Consider the following 20,296-nt stretch of genomic DNA (forward strand, 5'->3'; position numbering starts at 1 on the left):
AACCAGTGTACAGTGAGGAAGCTCCTCATCAGGCAGAGCTGGGATATTCCCTTCTGCAAGAAGAGAGTAAGTTCTGCTCCGTACCCCATTTTCCCCAGATTTGGCAGCAGCCAGTAGCCAAGTGGTTTCTGCAATACTGGCCAGTGCCCTGCAGGTGGGAGCACAGGCAAGCCAGCTCCTTGCCAGATGGTTTGCCAAGATCTCTTGCGTACTTGTGGTTTGAATCTCAGCACAATACTTTTGCTACAGCAATGTAAAAACTAATTATGGCCCTAAACTCAGAGTGGCATGAAATGCTGCGTATAACTCTGCCTTCTGCCCAGCATGTTTATTCCATCAGACTAAGGCTGAAGCTGTAAGATCTGGAGGACCTTCCTTACGGTAGTTTGTTTGCATTTCTCATGATGATGCCAATAACACCAGGTTAATATTATAAGCTGTCATATTTTTATTCAGTTTCTAACTGGCAGTAATTTGAGGGCACCGTCTATACAGCTTTTGCTTAACAGAAAAAGTGCAAAGGAAAGTGCAAAAGAGCTCCCAGCTGGGGAATGCTGCCGCATGGCAGTTTCTCAAATGCAGTACAGCCTGCCCTCTAAAACCCTGTAAAAGTAGTAAGAGCTGAAATATCCCAGATATTAAAAAAAAAAAATTAAAATGTAAATGCAGGGCAGCACATACAAACTTCTGAAAGGCCAAGCAAGTCAAATGCTGGTGCCTTCTCTGAAGCTGCACAGGCCATTAGAAGAGGTAAAGCCGTGCTCCAGCCCGAGGACAACAACCGATCAGCTTCAGTGGCCCCATCTGAGTTGAGCTGGCCAGGCACGATAGTGCCCAAATGAATAAACCTCCCCCCAAAACAGGGTAGGGGGAAGTGTACAGCAATCACTCAGCAGTTCTGCAGATACACCAGTCCATGAGCTGCCGCACTGAACACGTGCTGGGCATGCAAATGTGTCCATAATCTAACCCTGCAAACAAGTCAGTACTTGCACGGTGCCGTGCTGGACTTCTAAGCCTGTATCAGGCATACTATCAACTTCTGAATATTTTTCATTATTTTGCTGAATTGCTTTAGGCATTCAGATAGCAGGTCCCAAGAGAAGAAGAGTCCACGCTAAGGAACAAAATACTTTAAAACCTGGGCTTGCAAGCTGGAACATCTTTTAGAAGATAATTTTATCTCTGCTCATCACTAACACGTGCTTACTGAGACCGCTACCTCTTTTGTATTAACTGGCAGCTCCGAGGCAAGATTCATCCAGAGAGCAGCTGCAGACTTGTTCCCCAGGTCCTTGTAACACTGTGAACATAAAATGACAACGTGAGAAGAGTTAAATGGGAAAAAAATAGGCAGCAAATGTAACTGAGCAATTATGAACCCTGGCAACTGATAAAAAGAGCTACTGCTACCTCTTACCCATCTGCACAGTATAGATGCAGGCTTCTGACATTTCCTGCCATATACTTCACGCACAAAGCATTAGAACCTCAATCAGATTATAGGATACTAGATTTCCCTTTTTGGTGTTTTTGTTTGTTTTGGGCAAAGAGATTGTTATTTTGGTTGAAGATTTTCAGGTGTTCCTGTGATTTCTACCATTATTGAAACTCTGTTTTTATTTCCACTTAGGCACTATTCCTCACAGCACTTTCATCACAAACCCTCTGCACTGAGAGCACATCATCTTACAAAGCTTACATTCCCTGGGCTGTTAAAAATGAGGTTCAATTGCAAGCACCGTAACATCTAATGTTGACAGGTCTCTTGGGTCTCACAATAGGTGTGAAAAATCCTTCATCATGAACTCTTCTCCAGCAGCAGAGAAACGGTCATCCCTCTATGTAATAGGGAGTTTTTCAGTGCCTAGAGAGTGACGGAGGCATTTGCAGACTACAAAATAAGCACGGTAAAATGAAGCGGTGGCTAAAAAAAACCCATCAGCAATGCAGTTAATCACTGTAATTGCCATAAAAAGCCAACATTCAGTTAGGATAAGGACAGCAGTTAAACTCCTGTAGACTGAAATGTCACTGCATGGTATGTGCACGAGTGTATTTTGGTGATTTTCCCATGTTGTGGGGTAGTTCTGAGAGAGAATATCCATTCTGCTGTGGGCACTGTTGGATTTTTGCATCTGATGAATTCAAAATAGATGGAGCCATGGACATCCATTGAAGCCTTTAAAAACCCTGCATCCCTGCATATCAGCCAAAAATGTCAGAAGATAACCGTAAAACACAATTATTTTTTCCTCTGAAGTTTGACCCATCAGAGCACTATCTCTTTCAAAATAATCAGACACCAATTACACTTTTTAAATTTTGTGATTGAATATGTGACCCAAAGTAACAAAGCCTGGGATTAGAGGAAAAAAAAACCCAACCCAAACCTAAAATCAAAGGGATCCAAGTAGTCCTACTAACCTCTACGCTAATTTGTGTTTGCAGTATATTTCTGAAGCTCAATCACATCTGCCAGACATGTGGTGAACTATTAACCCAATAAAAACATATCAGCTGATATAGATTACACACAATGAAACCCACATTTTTACATCAACTCTGAAAATCTGTTCAGGTTAAGACTTGACAGTATTTGCTGCTGCAGCTTCCCTGGAAATAAGTTCCAAGTCTTCCATCCTTTATACTACAAAAGACATTTAGGGGCGATTTTGAATTTCCATGAAAGCTGGCTGTATTTACAAGCAGAAAGAGAAGCAATTAAGACCACATTCATCATGGTACATAAGCAGCCAGAAACAAAAAGCTAGCTGATTTACAAATACGTATCTGATTTTATCTAACAGATGACTCATGACTAAATACACACAGTGAGCTGCAATACATCAAAGACGAAATCCAGCTGGTGTGAAGGCTACTACACCTCTTGCTAGGTCTTCCTCCTCTGCTATCACCTTTATTCTCTTTTAATGAGATGCTTATTGTGGAATAAGTTTTGCACCTAGGTTCCAGTAATAATGTATTCCAGACCAAGCAGATCCTATGACTTGCACGCTACCCTGATAAAATTCACATTCTTTGGGACACTGGGAATTCAGGAATTTCACAGAGAATGACTACAGCTACTCTTTGCTACGCCCACTCTGGCTAATACTTCTAAAGCTATTTGGACTTTAAACTAGACTCCAACTGGAGGCTGTAGGTATTAAGCAGCAACTTTAACATTTAAGAGTTCAAAACCAATTATTCCCTCAACGCAAACAAAAAGAACTTTGGAGCTCCAGCTCCAGGCACTCGTGGTGTATTTAATCATCACTCAAGACTCCCATCTGTCCTGGTAAGATAGAGACATACTTTATCCTTTACTTTTCCCCATGACACTTTCTGTACACACCACAGAAGTCCATAGTGGTGGTGGTATTAAACCTCCAGCCTGTGGCTTACCAGTTACCAGTGCTGCTTTATATAGAATTTGATCTCTTAAAAAACAAGAAGGGTGCTCCGCTGGATGACTCAAAGGCAATATCCTCCCTGAATTGTAATGTCTCCACACCAGGTGATGATTTGACCTTTTTTAGGAACATTATCATCTTACAAAATCTTGCTTCTGCATGAAATAATTTACATGTCCATAGCACTTTACAGCCAAAGGTAATTTTTTAATACAAATCTTATCCTAGGAGCATATGACTGATCTAAAGAAAGCAACAAGTGACTGGTTACCTTGGCAATGTATACTCGTCCTGCTTTGGAAAATCCTGGGCTGAGCTCTTCAACCTACAAAGGACAGAGGGGAGGGTGCAGCAGGCAGAGGGGAGCAGACATTAGGATGTGCAAAGGACACAATTAATGCTTACATCAGGTTTGCTCCATCTCTTAAAAAAGAAAAGAAAAAAAAATTACTAAACCCTACTTTTGTAAATCGGTAGTGTAAGAGTTTTTCATAGGGTTGCCTGGCTGGGTTAGTACAGTCCTCAGATTCTCATACAGTGCCCGTGACTCAACGAACAACATTCACACTCTCACCAAATCCAAGCGCCACGAAAGAACAGTGAGGTGAAGTCAAGCACTCAGAAGCTAAGGGAAACTCAGAACCAGCCTGACAACCTCCACTTGCACATGTGCGTGCACTATTTTTAACCTCCTTGCCCATGCAGTCTCAACCACTTGGGCTTTTCCCAAATATACTGGTGCCAAATCTCAGGAATCTTCCCCCAATTTTTCATCTTCTCCTTCCTGGCTACTAATTCCCAGGTTCCTAGTTACTCATGCCCCCCTGCCTTCTTCCATTCACTCAGCTACAGTTACCGCTCTCCAAGTAACTTTATTCCAGTATGTTCCCATCAAGAACCCTTGGCCCGACCTGTATCCCACCCTCACGCAAACTCCCCAATGTGCTCTACCAGGATGTCTGGCCCCAGACATCAGAGGAAGGACCGAGAGCACAAGACAGACAGTGTTCATCCTCTTAATTCTGTTGTCTGACCTTAGATCTAGTTCAGCTTGTGACTAACCCAGAGCTGCAATTTGCCGGAAGATTTCCATTCCCCTGAAGCGTGCCAACTGTGGCTGAAAGCTGAAACGGACTCTGTGAGCATACAGGAATCACACTTGTTCGGGGGTAATCAGCTTCCAGAGGGACGCTTCTGTGTCCTTTTGAAAATCTACATATCTGACCAAAGCTAAACCTCAGAAAATACAAGTTCCTGTTTCAAACTGCAGCACTGTCCCAACTCATCAATAAAAGCGACAAGCTGTTTTTCTCTCTAATGAAAAGAAACAAAACACTTTGCCTCAAACTTAGTTCTGAAACGATTTAACCACTCTGGCTGAAAAGTCAGTTGCCTAGGGCTGATACCTACCACCTACCCAGTCTCAAACAACAACATTTTGGCAAAATCGTAAGAAACTGAAATAAGTATGACATTCCCTGACACTTTCCAGAACCGCTGACCCACCTATGAGTTATAAAGTGGTAGGGCAATTTGTTTCTGTAACACTTCATCAGAGGTGCTCAAGAGTAGTTCTCACAGGCACAGCCAAAGACAGTCTGCTTAACTCATCTTGTGCAGACCCTTGCAACAAGAGCTGTATGCTCAAAAATGTGACTCAGACCAGATCTTAAAATTCATTTTCATCAACGGGAGGACGAAAAGAAGCCATTCAGAGGGCAGGACTCTCACGACGCAGGAAGTACTCTGAAGAATTGCTTTCTAGAAATACATAAGCAATATGCCCCTGAAACCTTAAAGTAGTTGTCTTAAAATGTTTGAAGCAGAGTCTGACCTCATCAGACAGCCTTTTAATAAAACATTCTGAGAGAAATCAAGACAGAATGTATCTACACAAGCATTCCCAGAGATGAGCTCAAACAGATCTTACAGACCCTGAAAGAGCAGACCATATGCCTTTAATATCAAGCAATGAATCACTCCACTATGCAGCTTTTAAAATGAAAACCAAACCCCTTAAAACTAATTCTGAACACTTTGGGTCTAGTTCCGATGTCTTCAAAATCACTTTCTTCTGTCTGGCTGTTCCATAACAGAGGCTCCACAATTTTTCCTTTCACCAGCTTTTCCTCCACAGGTTCTAGTCAATGGAGATGTATCATGGAGCACTTGGGAAAGCACTAAGTTTAAGCAGAACACAAATACTCCAGCTCCACACTTGTGATTGCATTTGGCAGGTTAGCAATATTCTTACTTATCAGATTCCATTACCCGTAAGAAGTTTTGCAGCGCGTCCTGTACAGTGGCTGTAGGAGGAGCTTCAAACAAAGCAGAAGCAGTCTTTTTTTCAAGCCACCCCAGGTGGGAAACCTGCAGAGACAGTAAGATTAAACTGTCAACCCCTCTAGAGACACAGCATATGCAAAAGTATACAGACAAGGAACCATCCAGTTTCTTGTAGCTGGCTCATGCACCTGAGAGAAAGCCAAGGACCTTGGTAGTGTCGGCAGATTCTGGACAAGTACCCAAGTCCAGCCACAGAATTAAACCTGACGTGCCTTTCCTTATACCAAGTCAGCTTTTGCAATTCCGTACATCAGCTGCCACACGCACAATGCTCAAAGTAAGATTTGTCTCTGTCTCTATAACTGGATATTGCAGGCACGCAACAGTGCGGGTGGTCCAAAATCCCAAACCGCCGCATTGCAGCCACACCAGTTGCTGGCAGTTCCCAGAGATGCATCGGGGAAAATGCATGTACGGAGCCCTCCCATCGCCAGCTGCAACCTTGTATGTGTTCTCCCCATACAAAGATCCCTCGAGAGGCAGGCTAAAGTCTTCCCACCAACAGATACTCACATCTTGAGAAACAGGTAGCTATAATAATTATTTCATGAAATCTTATTCTCCTGCTCCCAGCTCCTCTCTCTAATAAGAAACACCCTGAAACTTCCATGAGGGAAAGGACGCACAGGACTGTAACTTCTGATAATGTCTTCTTGGTTTAATGTTATATAATTCTTATAATGCAGAATAGCAGAAGCACTAACGTATTTCTGCATACATCTGGTTTTGTTTCATAGCTTCAACAGCTCTAAGAGCAGTAGTAAGTCCATAACAGAATAAAGAGCTACGAGCTTCCACTAGTTTAGTTCACTGCTCCTCTGTAATTAACAGCGTCAATTCAGCTACAGCCCCTGCAATGTGACTTCATTTTTTACAGTAGTGAAGCACTTTCAAGTTGTATAAACTGAAAAGTAGATATTTACTGCAAACTCTTACTTCTTTTTATAGGCACTAAATCTGATTTATGGTATTTGACTCCAAGCTTCTCCCTGTCAAGAAATAGAAAGCAGCCGGCACGCTTACTTCTAATACCTCCAATACTTTGCATAGCAAAGGCAGAGGAAACACATGCTAAATATTATACAGATACACTGTGTGCAGCAGCTCTTGCCAGCCCTGAAATGTCCTCGATCACATCCATATGTGCTTAAAGAACTGAAGGTAGTTTTTCACTAAGTAAAGCACAGGGAACAGTAAGCTAGTTTGCATCTAGTACTTTTTCTAATCCATTTTTTGCCATTTCACTTCCCATGCCACCTGCAGTGACTAAAAACTGTGTCCAGGGCCCTGAACCCTTCAGAGCAACTCAGAAATAACACTTCAAGCAAACAGCTTCCCTTTAGGAAAGAGACAAAAAGCAGAGGGAAAAATGAAACGCAGAATAGTGGCAATATATAAATGAAACTGCAAATGCCCCAGCAGCTTTTACTCTTATCACACAGAAGTACACCAAGTACTTTTAAAGCCTTTTATTGATTCAGGGACAAAAGTATTACAATAGCAAGAGCAAATGATGTTGCCAAAGAGCAAATGACATTGCCAATATGAAACCACTCTCTTCATGCTTCTTAAAACATCAGTGTGTGTTCAGTACCACTGGCCTTTCTATACCTTCTTCTGGCCTTTGACCATTAGCAGAGAGCAACCGGCTGGAAATGGGCTCAGCTGGCATTTGTCCCAATCACCAGCTCAGTGTTTCTGTAGTCCCTCTCGCTATGAACTTACATAAACTCTTGTTAAAAACCTGTACCATTTAAAAGAGAGTGCTTTGAGTGGTAACACCAGTATGAAGGTATACATTTTAGATTTAGTAAGAGGCAGACAAGAGGGAGGTGGACTGCCTAAGACTTCTCAATTACAGTTCAGAAAACACTTCGATGGAAAGCTGAGAGATTCTGAATCCACTGTGTCCTGGCAGACAACAGTTTCAGCAGTGCTTTTATAAAAGCATGGAGGTGCTACACATACAAGAACATGAGCTTTTACATCGTAAGAGGTTTCTGAATGCAATGAGTTAACAGTATTCATCAGTGGAGTGTTTTACCTGGCACTGTTTCAGGACTGAAATGAAGAGCTTCTCGATCCCATGCAGGCACACCCTTTAAACTACTTCTCCAAGCAACCAGGACATTCCCACACCTGTACTTTCCGATACAATATCCGAGTTCAACCACCAAAGAGTGTCCTCAGTCCTTACAGCTGGTGGTTTGAACCCATCTCTCTTTCATTTAAATAGGGATGATTTAAATTCCAAGGAGGAAGAAAACAGCAGTAAGTAGTAATAAACTATTTTACCTGGTAACACCACCTGCCCAAGAGATAGTAACACTTTGGATCCTCTGGTTTCAGTTCAATCGCCTTATCAATGTGTTCCTATGGAAAACCATCACCAACACACATTATATTTTTGTTATAAGCTAACACAATATTCACGACAGCAGATGAACAAATGTGGAAAGAGGGAAAGGAAGAAGTCCACAAGTTAACTGTCAGTGACCAATAAAGTTACAGCTACAAAGAGATTCCAAATTTTCTTAAAAACGGTTTCAGTGAACACAGAAAACCAGCATTTTATGAGTCTCAGAGACAAGAATTACTATACATAATTAAAAAAATGAAGCTGCCCTTCATTTTGTTCTACCACCTTTTCAGAGCTTTGACAGAATCAACTCATTAGTCACATTGATAGCTGACAAGGCAATAATTATACGTGGCCTGTTCTGTAGGAACTGTTCCAGGCACATCCTCTTACCCTGTAACATCCCTGCTGTGGATAAGAGGCAAATAAAGGAACCTCAGGAAGATTAAATCCTCTTTGAGAAATAACTGCTTTGCATTTAGGGGAGGGTGCGAGCATGCTCACAGTTACTGAAGAAAAGTCGTTGCTCCATCTTACTACCACATTGTAATTTGATGTTAGGAGTTCTCAGTCTCACCATATACAGACATTTTATTTGCAAGACTTTTCCTCTTCTTTTTTCTGAGATTACAGTGTGCAAAAGTGCAGAGCCAGACCTGTCACCCCCATTACATGTCGCTGGAGTCACCTTCGTCAGCCCACACCTCCCACTCACAGCATCTCTTCAAGACCTATCGCTTCCTTAACAAGAGCTGGAGCCAATTTTCCTAATTTATTACTACAGAAATAAGTATTGTTCAATATTTACACAAAAACCAGCACATCCATCCTACTCACCTTAAAAACATATCCGATTTGAATGCGCTTCTGAATACTCTCATGTTCTGATAACTGCCCACAAAGAATAGCATACCTACACAGAGGAGACATTTGCATGAAATCAAGCAGGCAGTTTAAAATATACATTTGTATTCTGTTGCTACCTTCAAAAGGAAGATATGTAAGTGCATTAAAGCTTCACAACTTACTGGGGAAAACAAGGAATACCGTACATCTTTTACAGGGAAGAGACATATGCAGTAAGAAATGTAGCGCACAAGAAGGAATTAGCTTGAATGATGTTGGCAAGTCAACAGGAATGGATTGACAGTGAGACAAAAATTCCTTGCAGTGATGGCTGGAAAGCCTTGTTCTACATAAAACAGGAGCAGCACACTTCTACGCCCTAAATCTCTTCACTCAGCAACAAAACTGTGTCAAAGCACAGAGCAGTGAAGAATAAATGCTACTGCAGCGAGAGCCAGAACTACGAAAAGCTCTAAGATGCAGTGATCTTCCATACGAAACACCCAATCTATAGCACAGCTGCCGTCTACTTCAAGGGAAAAGATCATGAAAACCTACCTAGATCCTGCAGCCCAACACGGCCACCAAACGTGGGAAGAAAAATAACATGTTGAAAGGGCAAAGCCATTTAGTGTTGTCCAGTAAGAGATCATAAATTGTGAGCCTGAGAAGCATAGGCCCTAGCAAAATCAGTTGTTTCATGAGCTGTGAAAGTTAAGGAAGGTTAATTATCCATGGATTTGCACCCTCCCATCTCACTGCCCTGCACCACAGAGGTTCAAATGCCCTCCCTCCCTCCACTGCTTCCCAAGAAACAAAAAAACCAAACTGTGGAGGTGTGCGATTCAATGCAAACTGATATTTCAGCTGTGCTGATTTGGTCTTTGACCTCTGCCATCCCACTTAGGTAAGAGCTGTGGGAACGGAAGAGGCTTCCTCACTCTTCTTTGACTATGGCTCAAAAAATATTAGGTGCAACAGATGGACAAATGAATAACACAAGTCTCGTTCTTTCAAAAAAACAAAGCTGAAAAGCAGAAAGATGCAAGGAAACCTCCCTCGAGATTTCTTTACTACATCCACATCCCAGTGCTGCTGGATACTCTGTCTCATCTCAACACACCATATCCCAAAGCACCCCTGGTGACAGCTAACCACAACAGATGTTCATGCAGGAATTTGTCAGAAGACTTCTGAGTCTCCACACTTCCTTCAGTGTCACAAAACCCCCCCCCCAAAAAACATTTCACACCTCATTGCTCTTGCCTGAACTAAGTTTTCAATGTGTCAGCTACACTACAAAGAAGTTGCATCTCCTGATTATTTAGAATTTTTCATTAAATCTGATTATTTTAACATGCTAATTTTATTGGGAAAAAAACCCTCTGGTTCAGTTCTAAAATTCTTATTTTTTCATGATACCGGAAAAGATTACTAGATCAGTGTCTTAACTGGGTAAAATCCATTCTCTCCCACTGACAAAGTTCACAGCTGCACTGACACAATCTGTCACTTACAGATGCTGAAGTAAATGTTTTTACGATCTCCTCCAGTTTTGTTTCACAACAAACATCAGCCTGTGCTAAATACCCTTAACCACAACATGACTCGGTTTAGAAATACAAGCCAACAAAAGGCTTATTTTCTAAGATCACAAGATAAAAATATTTCTATACAATAAATCGTACAGTCTGTAGCCCTGTCTAACATATAGGAACTTGTCAGAATATAGCTCCTATAACCATACTGTTTAAGCTACTGAATACATGGGCAGGCATTAAATAAGATTAGGTCAAGTTTAAGGTTCTGCAACAAAACAGGGGAACACCATGCCTTTTTGAAATAGAAGCTAAACTGCTGCATAACCTCCCTTTATATCACCCCATCCTTCCCCAGCAAAAGCCTAACGAGCCCCTTCAAAGCAGCAGCAAGTCCAACGGGACACTGAGCTAGTTCAGTCGGATCTCTCCACCAAACATATAAACATCAAGTGGTGCGATATGCAGCTGTCAAGAAATATAAATACCAGATTTTTTTTTAACAGCCTGGCGAGATGTTACATAAAATAAGCAGTAAACAGTAGTCCTATCTTTGTGTCATGAAAATAAAATAATTTTTTTAAAAAGAAAAAAAAAATGCTAAGAGATGCCTGAACTGTTTTTTCCCTGCAGTCCCAGATGACTCTACTCAACCCAGCTTTGCTGGTCTCAGCCCTTTGCGTGAACCTTCCTTTTCAGCTTGTGCCTCGAGGTCCGATGGCACCAGCCTGCGGGTGATTTTCATACACAAGACTTTGCGGTTCTGAGATTTTAGGCTCTGGAGGTCTTCAGATCCCAGCTTCCCTTCCTCGCTCAGCAGTACCAACATGGTTTTCTGCTTTTTTCTCTTCTGCTTGTTTAGCTTGGCTTGTTGGAGCTATTTATTCTAGTTCATCTGGTGAAACGCCTTGGGATGAGTGTCACAAGAGGCATTGCTGAGTTCAGGAGGACTGACCGGCAGTAACAGGATAGATTAAAAATAATGAGTTAGGGAAGGGGATTTTCATCTTCTGTAAACAAGATGTAACCTCTTGAAGCACTGTGCAGATTGATGTCTCGGAAGTTACCAAAACCTTGTATTATGATATCCCTTGACTAATTATTAACCAGAACTACTCATTAAGCTGCTGACACTGGTCAAACTGCAAGTTCCCGTATGAATCTCAGCTCAGTAACATTTCCCCATTTATTAGAAAATAAACTCTGTGGAAGCAGATACTACCAGATGAGAGACCCTCTGCTCTTCCAGCTTAAATCCCCAAGCCTGGGACACAGAGCTCTGAAGAAACTTCATTTTCGATGCTGCACTCTGGCTGACTCCCATCGAAGCAGGACTCCTGGCCTCTGAGCACAAAACACAGCTAAGCACAGCCCAGCACCTCCAGCTCCATGGCCAGCAAGGTTTGCCAACCCAAATACATCTCTTATCTCTTTTAACTGTTTCAAAGACTCGCTAGCCGAGCGTGCTAGTGCTTCTCTCTGCATTAGACAATCAGGAAATTAAAAAGAAACTGCAAGGCAAAGGAGAATAAAAGGAAAGGGGGAAAGAAGTGAGGCGAAGCAGCAATTTTGCAGCCAACTGATAAAAGTGAAATAGAGTGTGCTTTGTATTGTTGAAGATGAGCCAAACAGGAAAGTCTGACCAGTGACAACAGCGTGAAGGCACCAAAGTTCTTTCCTTTTATTGACATCAAAATTTGCTTCATACATATTTAACTAATTTTTCATTGCAACACCCAACAAACTAATGAGCTAGAACACATTCCTATTCAATCAGCATTAGCTGTGAACTGAACAGATCAAGGCTAGCTTGTAAAAATTCTTCAGTGTCATTCAAGCAGCACTGCCAGTAAATCAAGAAAGAAGTTTTATCATACACAGACAAGAAGATTAAAAATCCTTCTCAGAGCTCAACTTTCACCCACCAGAGTCAGATAAAAGCTAGAAGAATAAAACCCTTTATCAAGTAAATGATCTGGAGAAACAAAGTTCCAAAATACACATCTCTATAAAAGAATTTATAAGTCCTCCAATTTTTTATGAGCATTACCAGTTTTTCACCTTCCTGTGCACTGACTACTCTCTTCACTTGAGAACAAGAAGGAGACAGATAAGTAGCATGAAAGTACTTGGACTGCAACACACCAAAAATTAAAATAATCATTAATTTAGGAATTAGTACTTTGGGAGAGCCAGCAGAATCCCCAGTGACTTAACCTGAAATTAACGACTGTCTGGTCTTAAAGAGCTTGGGCTTTCCTAAGGGGAGACAAGACCGAAGGAAAACACGAGGAAGGCAGAAGTATTCCTCCAGGCTTTGTCTGCATGGAGAGCTCAGCGAGGAGGCCAGGGTGTAAATTCACAGAGCATCAGTTAAGCTGAAATAATTCCCCGTTTGGCTATGCTTAGTAGCCCTGTTCTCCAGTGGCACAACCAGATCTCCCTTCCCTACAGGCTATGAACATCCATACGGGAGAGTTTCTACATTCTATACGAACAACCTAGTTTCTGCATTAACTTCCCACCACACACAAGTCCGCAGTCTAAGCCTGGCTTTGCCCTGTCAGCAGCGTAAGTCTGGCTGTGTGCCAGCTGAGTATCGATAAACTTTGGTTTACTTTGTAGAAAGCCACGTCACTGCTGTGTTCACTGCTGGTCATACATCTTCCCAGATAAGGGTAAGAATTCATCAAGAGCCCCGCTGGCTTGACATGGGAGATAAAAGCCCAGTTTGAGGTGTAAGAAACCCCAAGACTTGGGCAGAGATAGCAAATCTGTAATGTACAGACCTGCTGAAAAGGGTAATCGACGATGATGGCATGTATGCTAGAAATTTAAGCACAATAAATCATGTTCTAGATTAAAGAAACATTGGTTTTCTACTGTCACTGTCTCAATTTTCCACGGGGATTAAAATTTTATACATGTTCTTTCACACTAAGGGATCACATCAAAAACTGCCATGATTAACATTGGCTTCACCTCTGTTCTGACTCACAAAAATACTTACAGCTACTCTTAAATTGTAAAAAAAAAAAAACCAACCAAAGAAACCCCCCCAAAACACCCAAAAAAACCCCAATAAAAAAAACCCCATACCAACCAAAACCCCCAGGTATGTATAGAGGAACACTTTTCAGGATGCTTTCTACCACCTCTTTAATAACATTTCATTTAATATATTCTGAAAATTGGCTACTGCCCAAAGAGGTTTGAGACATCAAACGTCTTACCCTTTAAATGATCCACATGGGGCACTACATCCATGTCATTCACACTTTCTAAACAGTTAGTAGGTAAAGATGAAGTCCTCTTTGCATGCACATAATTACATAGCTTTGCTGTACAGGGTTTGCTGTTCGTGCTTCATCTGCCCAGGGTTTGCTTTGGTTCTGTGTTTCAGAAGCCTGACACCACCTCCTTGCAGAAAAAAAAATCTTTACACATCTGTGTTCCAAACTTTCAAATATTCTGAGAGTCCCTGGGCACAGCAAGCTCCTTTCACATGAACACCTAAGCTCCTCACTCTAGAACAGGCGGCCAGCGATAGCAAACTTGATTTCCTGTGCATTGCTGGCGCTCGCAGCCTCATACTTGATGAGCCACACTAGATTGTCTTGATAAACTAAACACTACCTGCAATGTGGCTAGAGCCACTGCCTGAAGCACTGTCCTAAGAGCACACATCTCGGGTAAGCCATTTTAAGACTTTATCCTTACAACTGAAAACTAAGTCCTGCAAAAGAAAACACTGTGTGAAAGACTTTGCAGCAGCTCCTCCTCTGAAGTCTTGCTGGGGACCGCAGCCTTTCAGGGGAAGATCGGCTTCTGCTTCCTACAGAGCAGGAGCAGCCTTGGTCTTACATTATAATTAAAGCTTCAACACATCACAGGCCACCTGAGCTACAGGTACTGCATGGAAAAGTGTCAACGAAATATTCTAGATCTTGCCTGGCATCACTCCAACCAAGGTCACTGAACATCAAATCTGCACAGCTTGTTTGAACTGCCCGTTACAGAGATGACAAGTTATTCTAAAGAGAAGAAACCTGCCATACTTGCTATATTATTATTTTTCCTGGCACACCTTTTGATGAAGCCTGAAAATATTTTGCCACGTGAGAGCAGCTATGCTGGATCAAGCCAGAGGTCACCCCGGCCCACTATCCTGTTTCTGTGTGCACTACTGGAAACAGCTTAACATGGGGAAAGGTGCAGAGCCATCGCTCACAAAGCTGGGAGAGCACCCAGCCTTTGTCAAGGCTTTCATGAGGAACCTGAAGTTCAGCTCACTTGCTTTGGAGCTGAAAAATCCAGTCTATTTAATTGTTCCTCTAAGCTTTCTTTTAGACCTTTAATCATTCTTATCACCTTCCTGATATTTTATCTATTCCAAAAAGGAAACTGCCATGTAGATGTACTATAGCTGTGCACCGTGAATAAAGATGCTTTCCTGGTTCTCCTCTTTCAACCCATACTTTGCCCTTCGATGCCTAGGAGTGAACACTTTCAAATAACTGCTTAATTAAGACACAATCTCTCTTGTTTTAAAAGACCATCACCGTACATGCATAATTAGGAATGCTTTTAACCTGTGATTATTACTTTGCTTCTACCAACACCACCTGCACACTGATTTGATGGAAGACATCCTTCTGCAACTTTCTGAAGTCAGTTTGAGCTCACATCTTCGCTCTGTTTAAGAATATGCTTAACAGTACACATCCTGGCACACTCGGTAACCTCCCCCAGCTCTGAAAGCAGAGCACATCTTCCCTTGTTTCCCATTTTTAGCTTGCTATTCAGCCAACGCTGTTTACTCATAATAGCTCAGTCCCACTCAGAGACTTGCACGACGGAATTTGTCCAGGACTTCTGAAACTCCAACCACACAGTACTGGTGGGCTGGCACCCTCACCCACGCTGTGAGACATTTCTGTATAACAGTTGCGTTTTCTCATGAAGGTGGCATACCCTATTAGCCTCCAACTTATATTTAAAATAGCTTTAAGTGACAGGGCAGGCAAGGAAGCTGGGTGAGTTGTTAGTTTCCTTGATCATCTAATTACCCTTTAAAGATCAGCACTACATTTATTGCTCTCAGTGATGCAAATTTAAGCCATTAGTTATGTATCACAGCTAGTATTTCTCAATTTCTGGTAACAGTTCTGGTTTTTTACCACCTCTGAAATATTTTAGTAGTGATTTTAATTTAGCTTGCTAGACTCCCTCCCTGTTCTGCTTTCCTTTGTGCACAGGACATTGAAAGATGTCTTCTTGTAGTTCTAATAGTCTCCTCTGCTGTTTAAAGGAAATAAAAAAGGTACTATGATTAAAGGCTTCTTTTATTTTCGTTCATGAGTAGCTTATTAGTTATTCTGAACCTCTAAAACTCTGCCTTTAAACAAGCTTTGAATCATCTGCAAGCACTTTATTCCTATAGCTCTTCCTGTACTCAAGCTTCCTCATAGACATTTCATTTCTTTTCAAGTTATCACTACGCACCGAAACCCTTCCCATGCTCCTACAAGGATGTTCTATCTCAGTACTTTATGGTAATGACTATAAAGTGGGTTTGCTTTTGTAACACCTTGAACCAGACCCTATCTATTGCTCACTGCCAAATCAAGACCCGTTTCACTGCTTTTAACACTCCAGGACATTATCATCATCTTACCATATCTTTTATGGTGGTTATTTAAAAAAAAAAAAAAAAAAAAAAATCACACAAAAAAATTTGCTACATTATGTTCCAACATGACATGCTTATCAAGCCTTGGGGGAAAGCACAAAGGAGAATAGTCTTCTCACATTATTGTGAATTCTGCCCCAAAAGATATTCTGAGCTCCGTAGTTTTCTTTAGCTTGTGTGTCACTATCCAAGCCAACTAATGTTAACACATTTTCTATTTCTACATGGAATTTAAATTCACAGAGATCCTCTGTTTATCTGTTGATATATCTGATTTATTTATGTTTTTATAACATTCAACACTCATCCCGCAGCGCAACAATTCTGTAGTAGAATTAGCATCCTGGTATTAAACAAACATAGTAGGTATCTGGATATCACCACCTAAATGAGATTACTTCTTAGTTGTCTTCCTATATGAGTTTTTTTAGTTCTATCCTTTTAGTTATAAAAAAAGCTATAATTTTGGGTATATCAAATAATCCAAAATCCCACAGATTTTTGCTGCACAGTATGTTCTTGGGCAGGGGGGGAAAACATTCTTATCCGCAGCTACTATGAACTGCTTAAGTCTGGGGTTTTTTTCTTCTTAAGAATTTTTACCTTGGTTACCACACAGCCATATATGCCATTCCCTCCCTCTCAGCATCTTAGATTTTTCAGCTTTCACAACAGCCAGTTGCTCTTAGCTCCACAGCTCCATATTTTTCTGGATATTTACTATGTTGTATACTCACCAAATAAAAATTTTCCCTCAAAATTTTTAATTGTATATATTTATCTTCACTTAGTGCTCTAAAACCGTAAATAATGGTGCTGTAAATTGCTAAAGCTCTTGCATTTCATGTCAAGAGTGTCATCCAGCAATGGCTAGCTCAAGGAAACCTATTTATCTTGTACCTAACTCAGGGGAACAGGACCTCTCAGATTTAACTGGCATACACGATTATTTGGAAGTGTAATTATTATTTTTTTAAAAAATTATTATTCCTCTTTTCACCCCTGAAATTTCCTAGACAGGCTAGTTTGGGAATACCATGGAATTGTGATTTGGTTCTGTTTTTTACCGGTATAATTATTTCACTTGCAAGTGTGAACTTTTTGCTCAATACACCATAATTGAACTGTGTATCTCCTCATCTAGAGACTGGTATACTGATCTTAACTGCAGGTATGTACATATGGTGAGAAAGTGGAAAAAAATTAAAATATCATTTCTTAAAACTCCCACAGATCCACTCCAAACCTTTTATTTTTAAGTAGCTGTCCTCTATCACATGCTTGCACAATTTGGTGGAAAAAGTAACCGCGTACATAGCTCCAGCTGAAGTGATGTGGCAACTGCGAGCAAAACTATGCAAAAAGCCCTCTGCAGGCTTCTCGTGACTGCTCCGGATGACAGTTTGGGAATGACTTCAGCATTACTTACACAACTGCAGGAGACCTCATATGAATTTGACTCGGTAGTAGAATGCACAAGAGCCACAGCTATAGCAGCCCAAACATCATCCCACTGCCAGCCAAACAGGCATCCCAAATGCCCAGGGATTTGTATGAAGGTCTTTACTATTTTATATGAAAACTTAATTTTTTTTGAGACAGTACTGTTGGTTTTTTTTATTTTTATTTTTGTTACTTATTGCACAGCAGAGGCAGATGATGGCTTATGTCTGCCAAGTAACAAACTGCTCAGCTTTGCTCTAGTGGAACCAAGAAGAACACACAACAGAAGCAATTCACGACGACCCCCGTCCCTCTACAAAAGCAGCCAAAGCCTACTACACACGCAAAGCCTCACCCTCTCCAACAGCTATCAGTTCCACAAGGACTACTTTATTTGACCAAGATACTCTGAGGTGAAAGCAAAAGCCCAACACACACAAACTAATTCCCATACCACCTTGAAGCAGAACATCACCTAAAATAGTACCTCAACTTGGAAGACTGAAAAAATGCAGCCCTAGGAATCTCAGGATGAATTCAGGTGATCACTCAAAACCGCTTCCAGTTACAGACAGAAAGTCTGCTCAGATGCTTGGTACTGTCTTTAATTTCTGTGCTTTGCACCAACAGATGGGATACAGAAGTTTCTAGCAACTTGAATTCCCAGTCTTGCCAGTAAGAGACAAGAAGAGAATATCAAAATAAACTCCACCTCCTGCTTTTAGAGAAATGAATGAGGACAAAAAAAAAAAAAAAGACAGACTGATGTATGTTAAGTTCTAGGATCGTTGGCATCCTTTTTGTGACATTCCTGTAAGCAAACAAAGGAAAGATGGTATCACTGTAACCGATTTAATGTTGATCTGCATTTCACTGGAGGGTGAACATGGGAGGTTCATCACTGGAGGTCTGTCTAAACTGTTCTGAAGAACATCCATCAGAAAAAAACATGAATTTGTTTGGGAGTGATTAATTACCTGAGTCTCCTTTACCCTAATTCTTCTGCTTTTAACTGTTCTTTGAAAATTACTGTGAACAAATGGACATTGAATGGAGTATCAAAAAAATCCCCTGACAACACTGATATTATTAAATAACTCCATTAAGTTGGGTAATATAGTAGAGATTAAATTTAAAATAGGCTGCAGACCAGCATATGCTAGAAAATTCATCAATTAAGAGAGGGAGGGGGCTGCTGAGAAAACTTAAAAAGGTTACAGTACATCATAAGGAGCCGATGGCAATAACATGATGCCGCACTAGCAAGCCTCAGCTAAAGTACTATATACAATTTCTAAGTAACAAATTACAAAGAAAAAAAAAAAAAGACAAGTTGGATAGAGTTCATGAGACAGCAATGACAACAGGAGGTTCGCAGAATGATGAGCGAGATGACTTTCTGGAGGTCCCTCCCAACTCTGTGTTCTTGATTCCTTAAACACTAGAAACCAAACACCTTTCTGGACCAGTGCTCTGTTTCATACTCAAATTCTTATCAACATATTCAGGTTCCAAAGCGACCAGGCAAATTATGTTGTTCTGTGTTAGGCAGTAAGGAGTCTACTCAGGCACACAGCTAAAACCAAAGTTAATTTTCATTAGTCATTTCAGTCAACATTCAAATGAATGCCACAGAAAAGAAAGGCTGAAATATCCCCCTCTCTACCTGCACTGAAATCTGTCTTTCCTTGATCCCCAGAGTTAAACTCTTCATTAGCTACCTCATCTAGGACACAAAATTTGTCTTCAGTTTTGTTCAGTTTCTATGTTGGCTTTATCTGCTGAAGATCTTTAGTTTGCTGAGGGAGGTGATAGGAAAGGACCATGTGTTCTCTTCGTACAACAAAATGTATTCATCCCCAGTGAAGTCTGAAGATACAATTTCTATGGGGTGACCTCAAGCTTATTTAAACCTCTGGTTTTAGTAAGACACAGTTTCAGCTGTCCTCCCAAGAGCTACCAGCAAAGAACCCAGACAGAGCCAAGCATGATGTTCAAACTATATATATATATATATAAAAATACTGCAGGAACTACTAGCGCTTTCAAGGAAGGAGTCACCTGCATCAACACTGATGATAAGAGCTGCAAATTGAAGCCTTTTGTAGTGCTTGAGTTGCTTACCACATTTGTAGTATTATCATCTGTGCTGTGAGAGCTTTCTACAAACATACTCATAATCTTAAGGTCTTAGTTCCCAGAACTTCTCTTTTCTTTACGCCTAACAAATAAAAAGCAACCCAGACTGTAAATGTCAAGTTACTTCACTATTTCCAAGAGAAGGAGGGAATATTGATCCCTGCTGAGATTTCTTTTGTCCCTGCTCCTGCTTTTCAGTACTTCCTCTTCTTTGGCTCCTCTCTGGTGTTCCCACTCCCCCGTGGCTTGGGACACGGAGATACCTCAGGGTACCAACACCGGTGCGGAAGGGAGGGACCCTCCCAAGTCAGGGGGATGTTATCAGGCTGCATGCTATATTTCCTCCTCTGAGTTCTGAAATATTTTCTAATGCCTATTCCTATTCGCTTCTGCCCCTAATCTATATTGTCAGTAACTTCCCTGTTTAATCCACCAGCAGAACAGAAAATGTTCAGTTCATAAATCCAGACATAATTTGATGTTGGCCAGATCTGGGCAGCAATCCATCAAGAGCTAA

At 41.1% G+C, this 20,296-nt stretch overlaps 1 protein-coding gene across 4 annotated transcripts in view; it reads right to left on the reverse strand.

Annotated features, from left to right (window-relative positions):
* Window positions 1-20,296, reverse strand: part of RMDN3 (regulator of microtubule dynamics 3) — a 43,840-nt gene that overhangs the window by 2,103 nt on the left and 21,441 nt on the right. For all 4 annotated transcript variants that reach the window (XM_040609484.1, XM_040609482.1, XM_040609483.1 and 1 more), the window contains exons 7-11: window positions 8,959-9,034; window positions 8,058-8,135; window positions 5,688-5,786; window positions 3,688-3,741; window positions 1,223-1,303 (exon numbers count right to left, since the gene is read on the reverse strand). In XM_040609484.1, coding sequence (XP_040465418.1) covers window positions 1,223-1,303; window positions 3,688-3,741; window positions 5,688-5,786; window positions 8,058-8,135; window positions 8,959-9,034 — 388 coding nt within the window. The remainder of the gene's footprint in view (window positions 1-1,222; window positions 1,304-3,687; window positions 3,742-5,687; window positions 5,787-8,057; window positions 8,136-8,958; window positions 9,035-20,296) is intronic.

Source organism: Falco naumanni, chromosome 10, assembly GCF_017639655.2.
Source record: "Falco naumanni isolate bFalNau1 chromosome 10, bFalNau1.pat, whole genome shotgun sequence".
Taxonomy (NCBI): Eukaryota; Metazoa; Chordata; class Aves; order Falconiformes; family Falconidae; genus Falco; species Falco naumanni.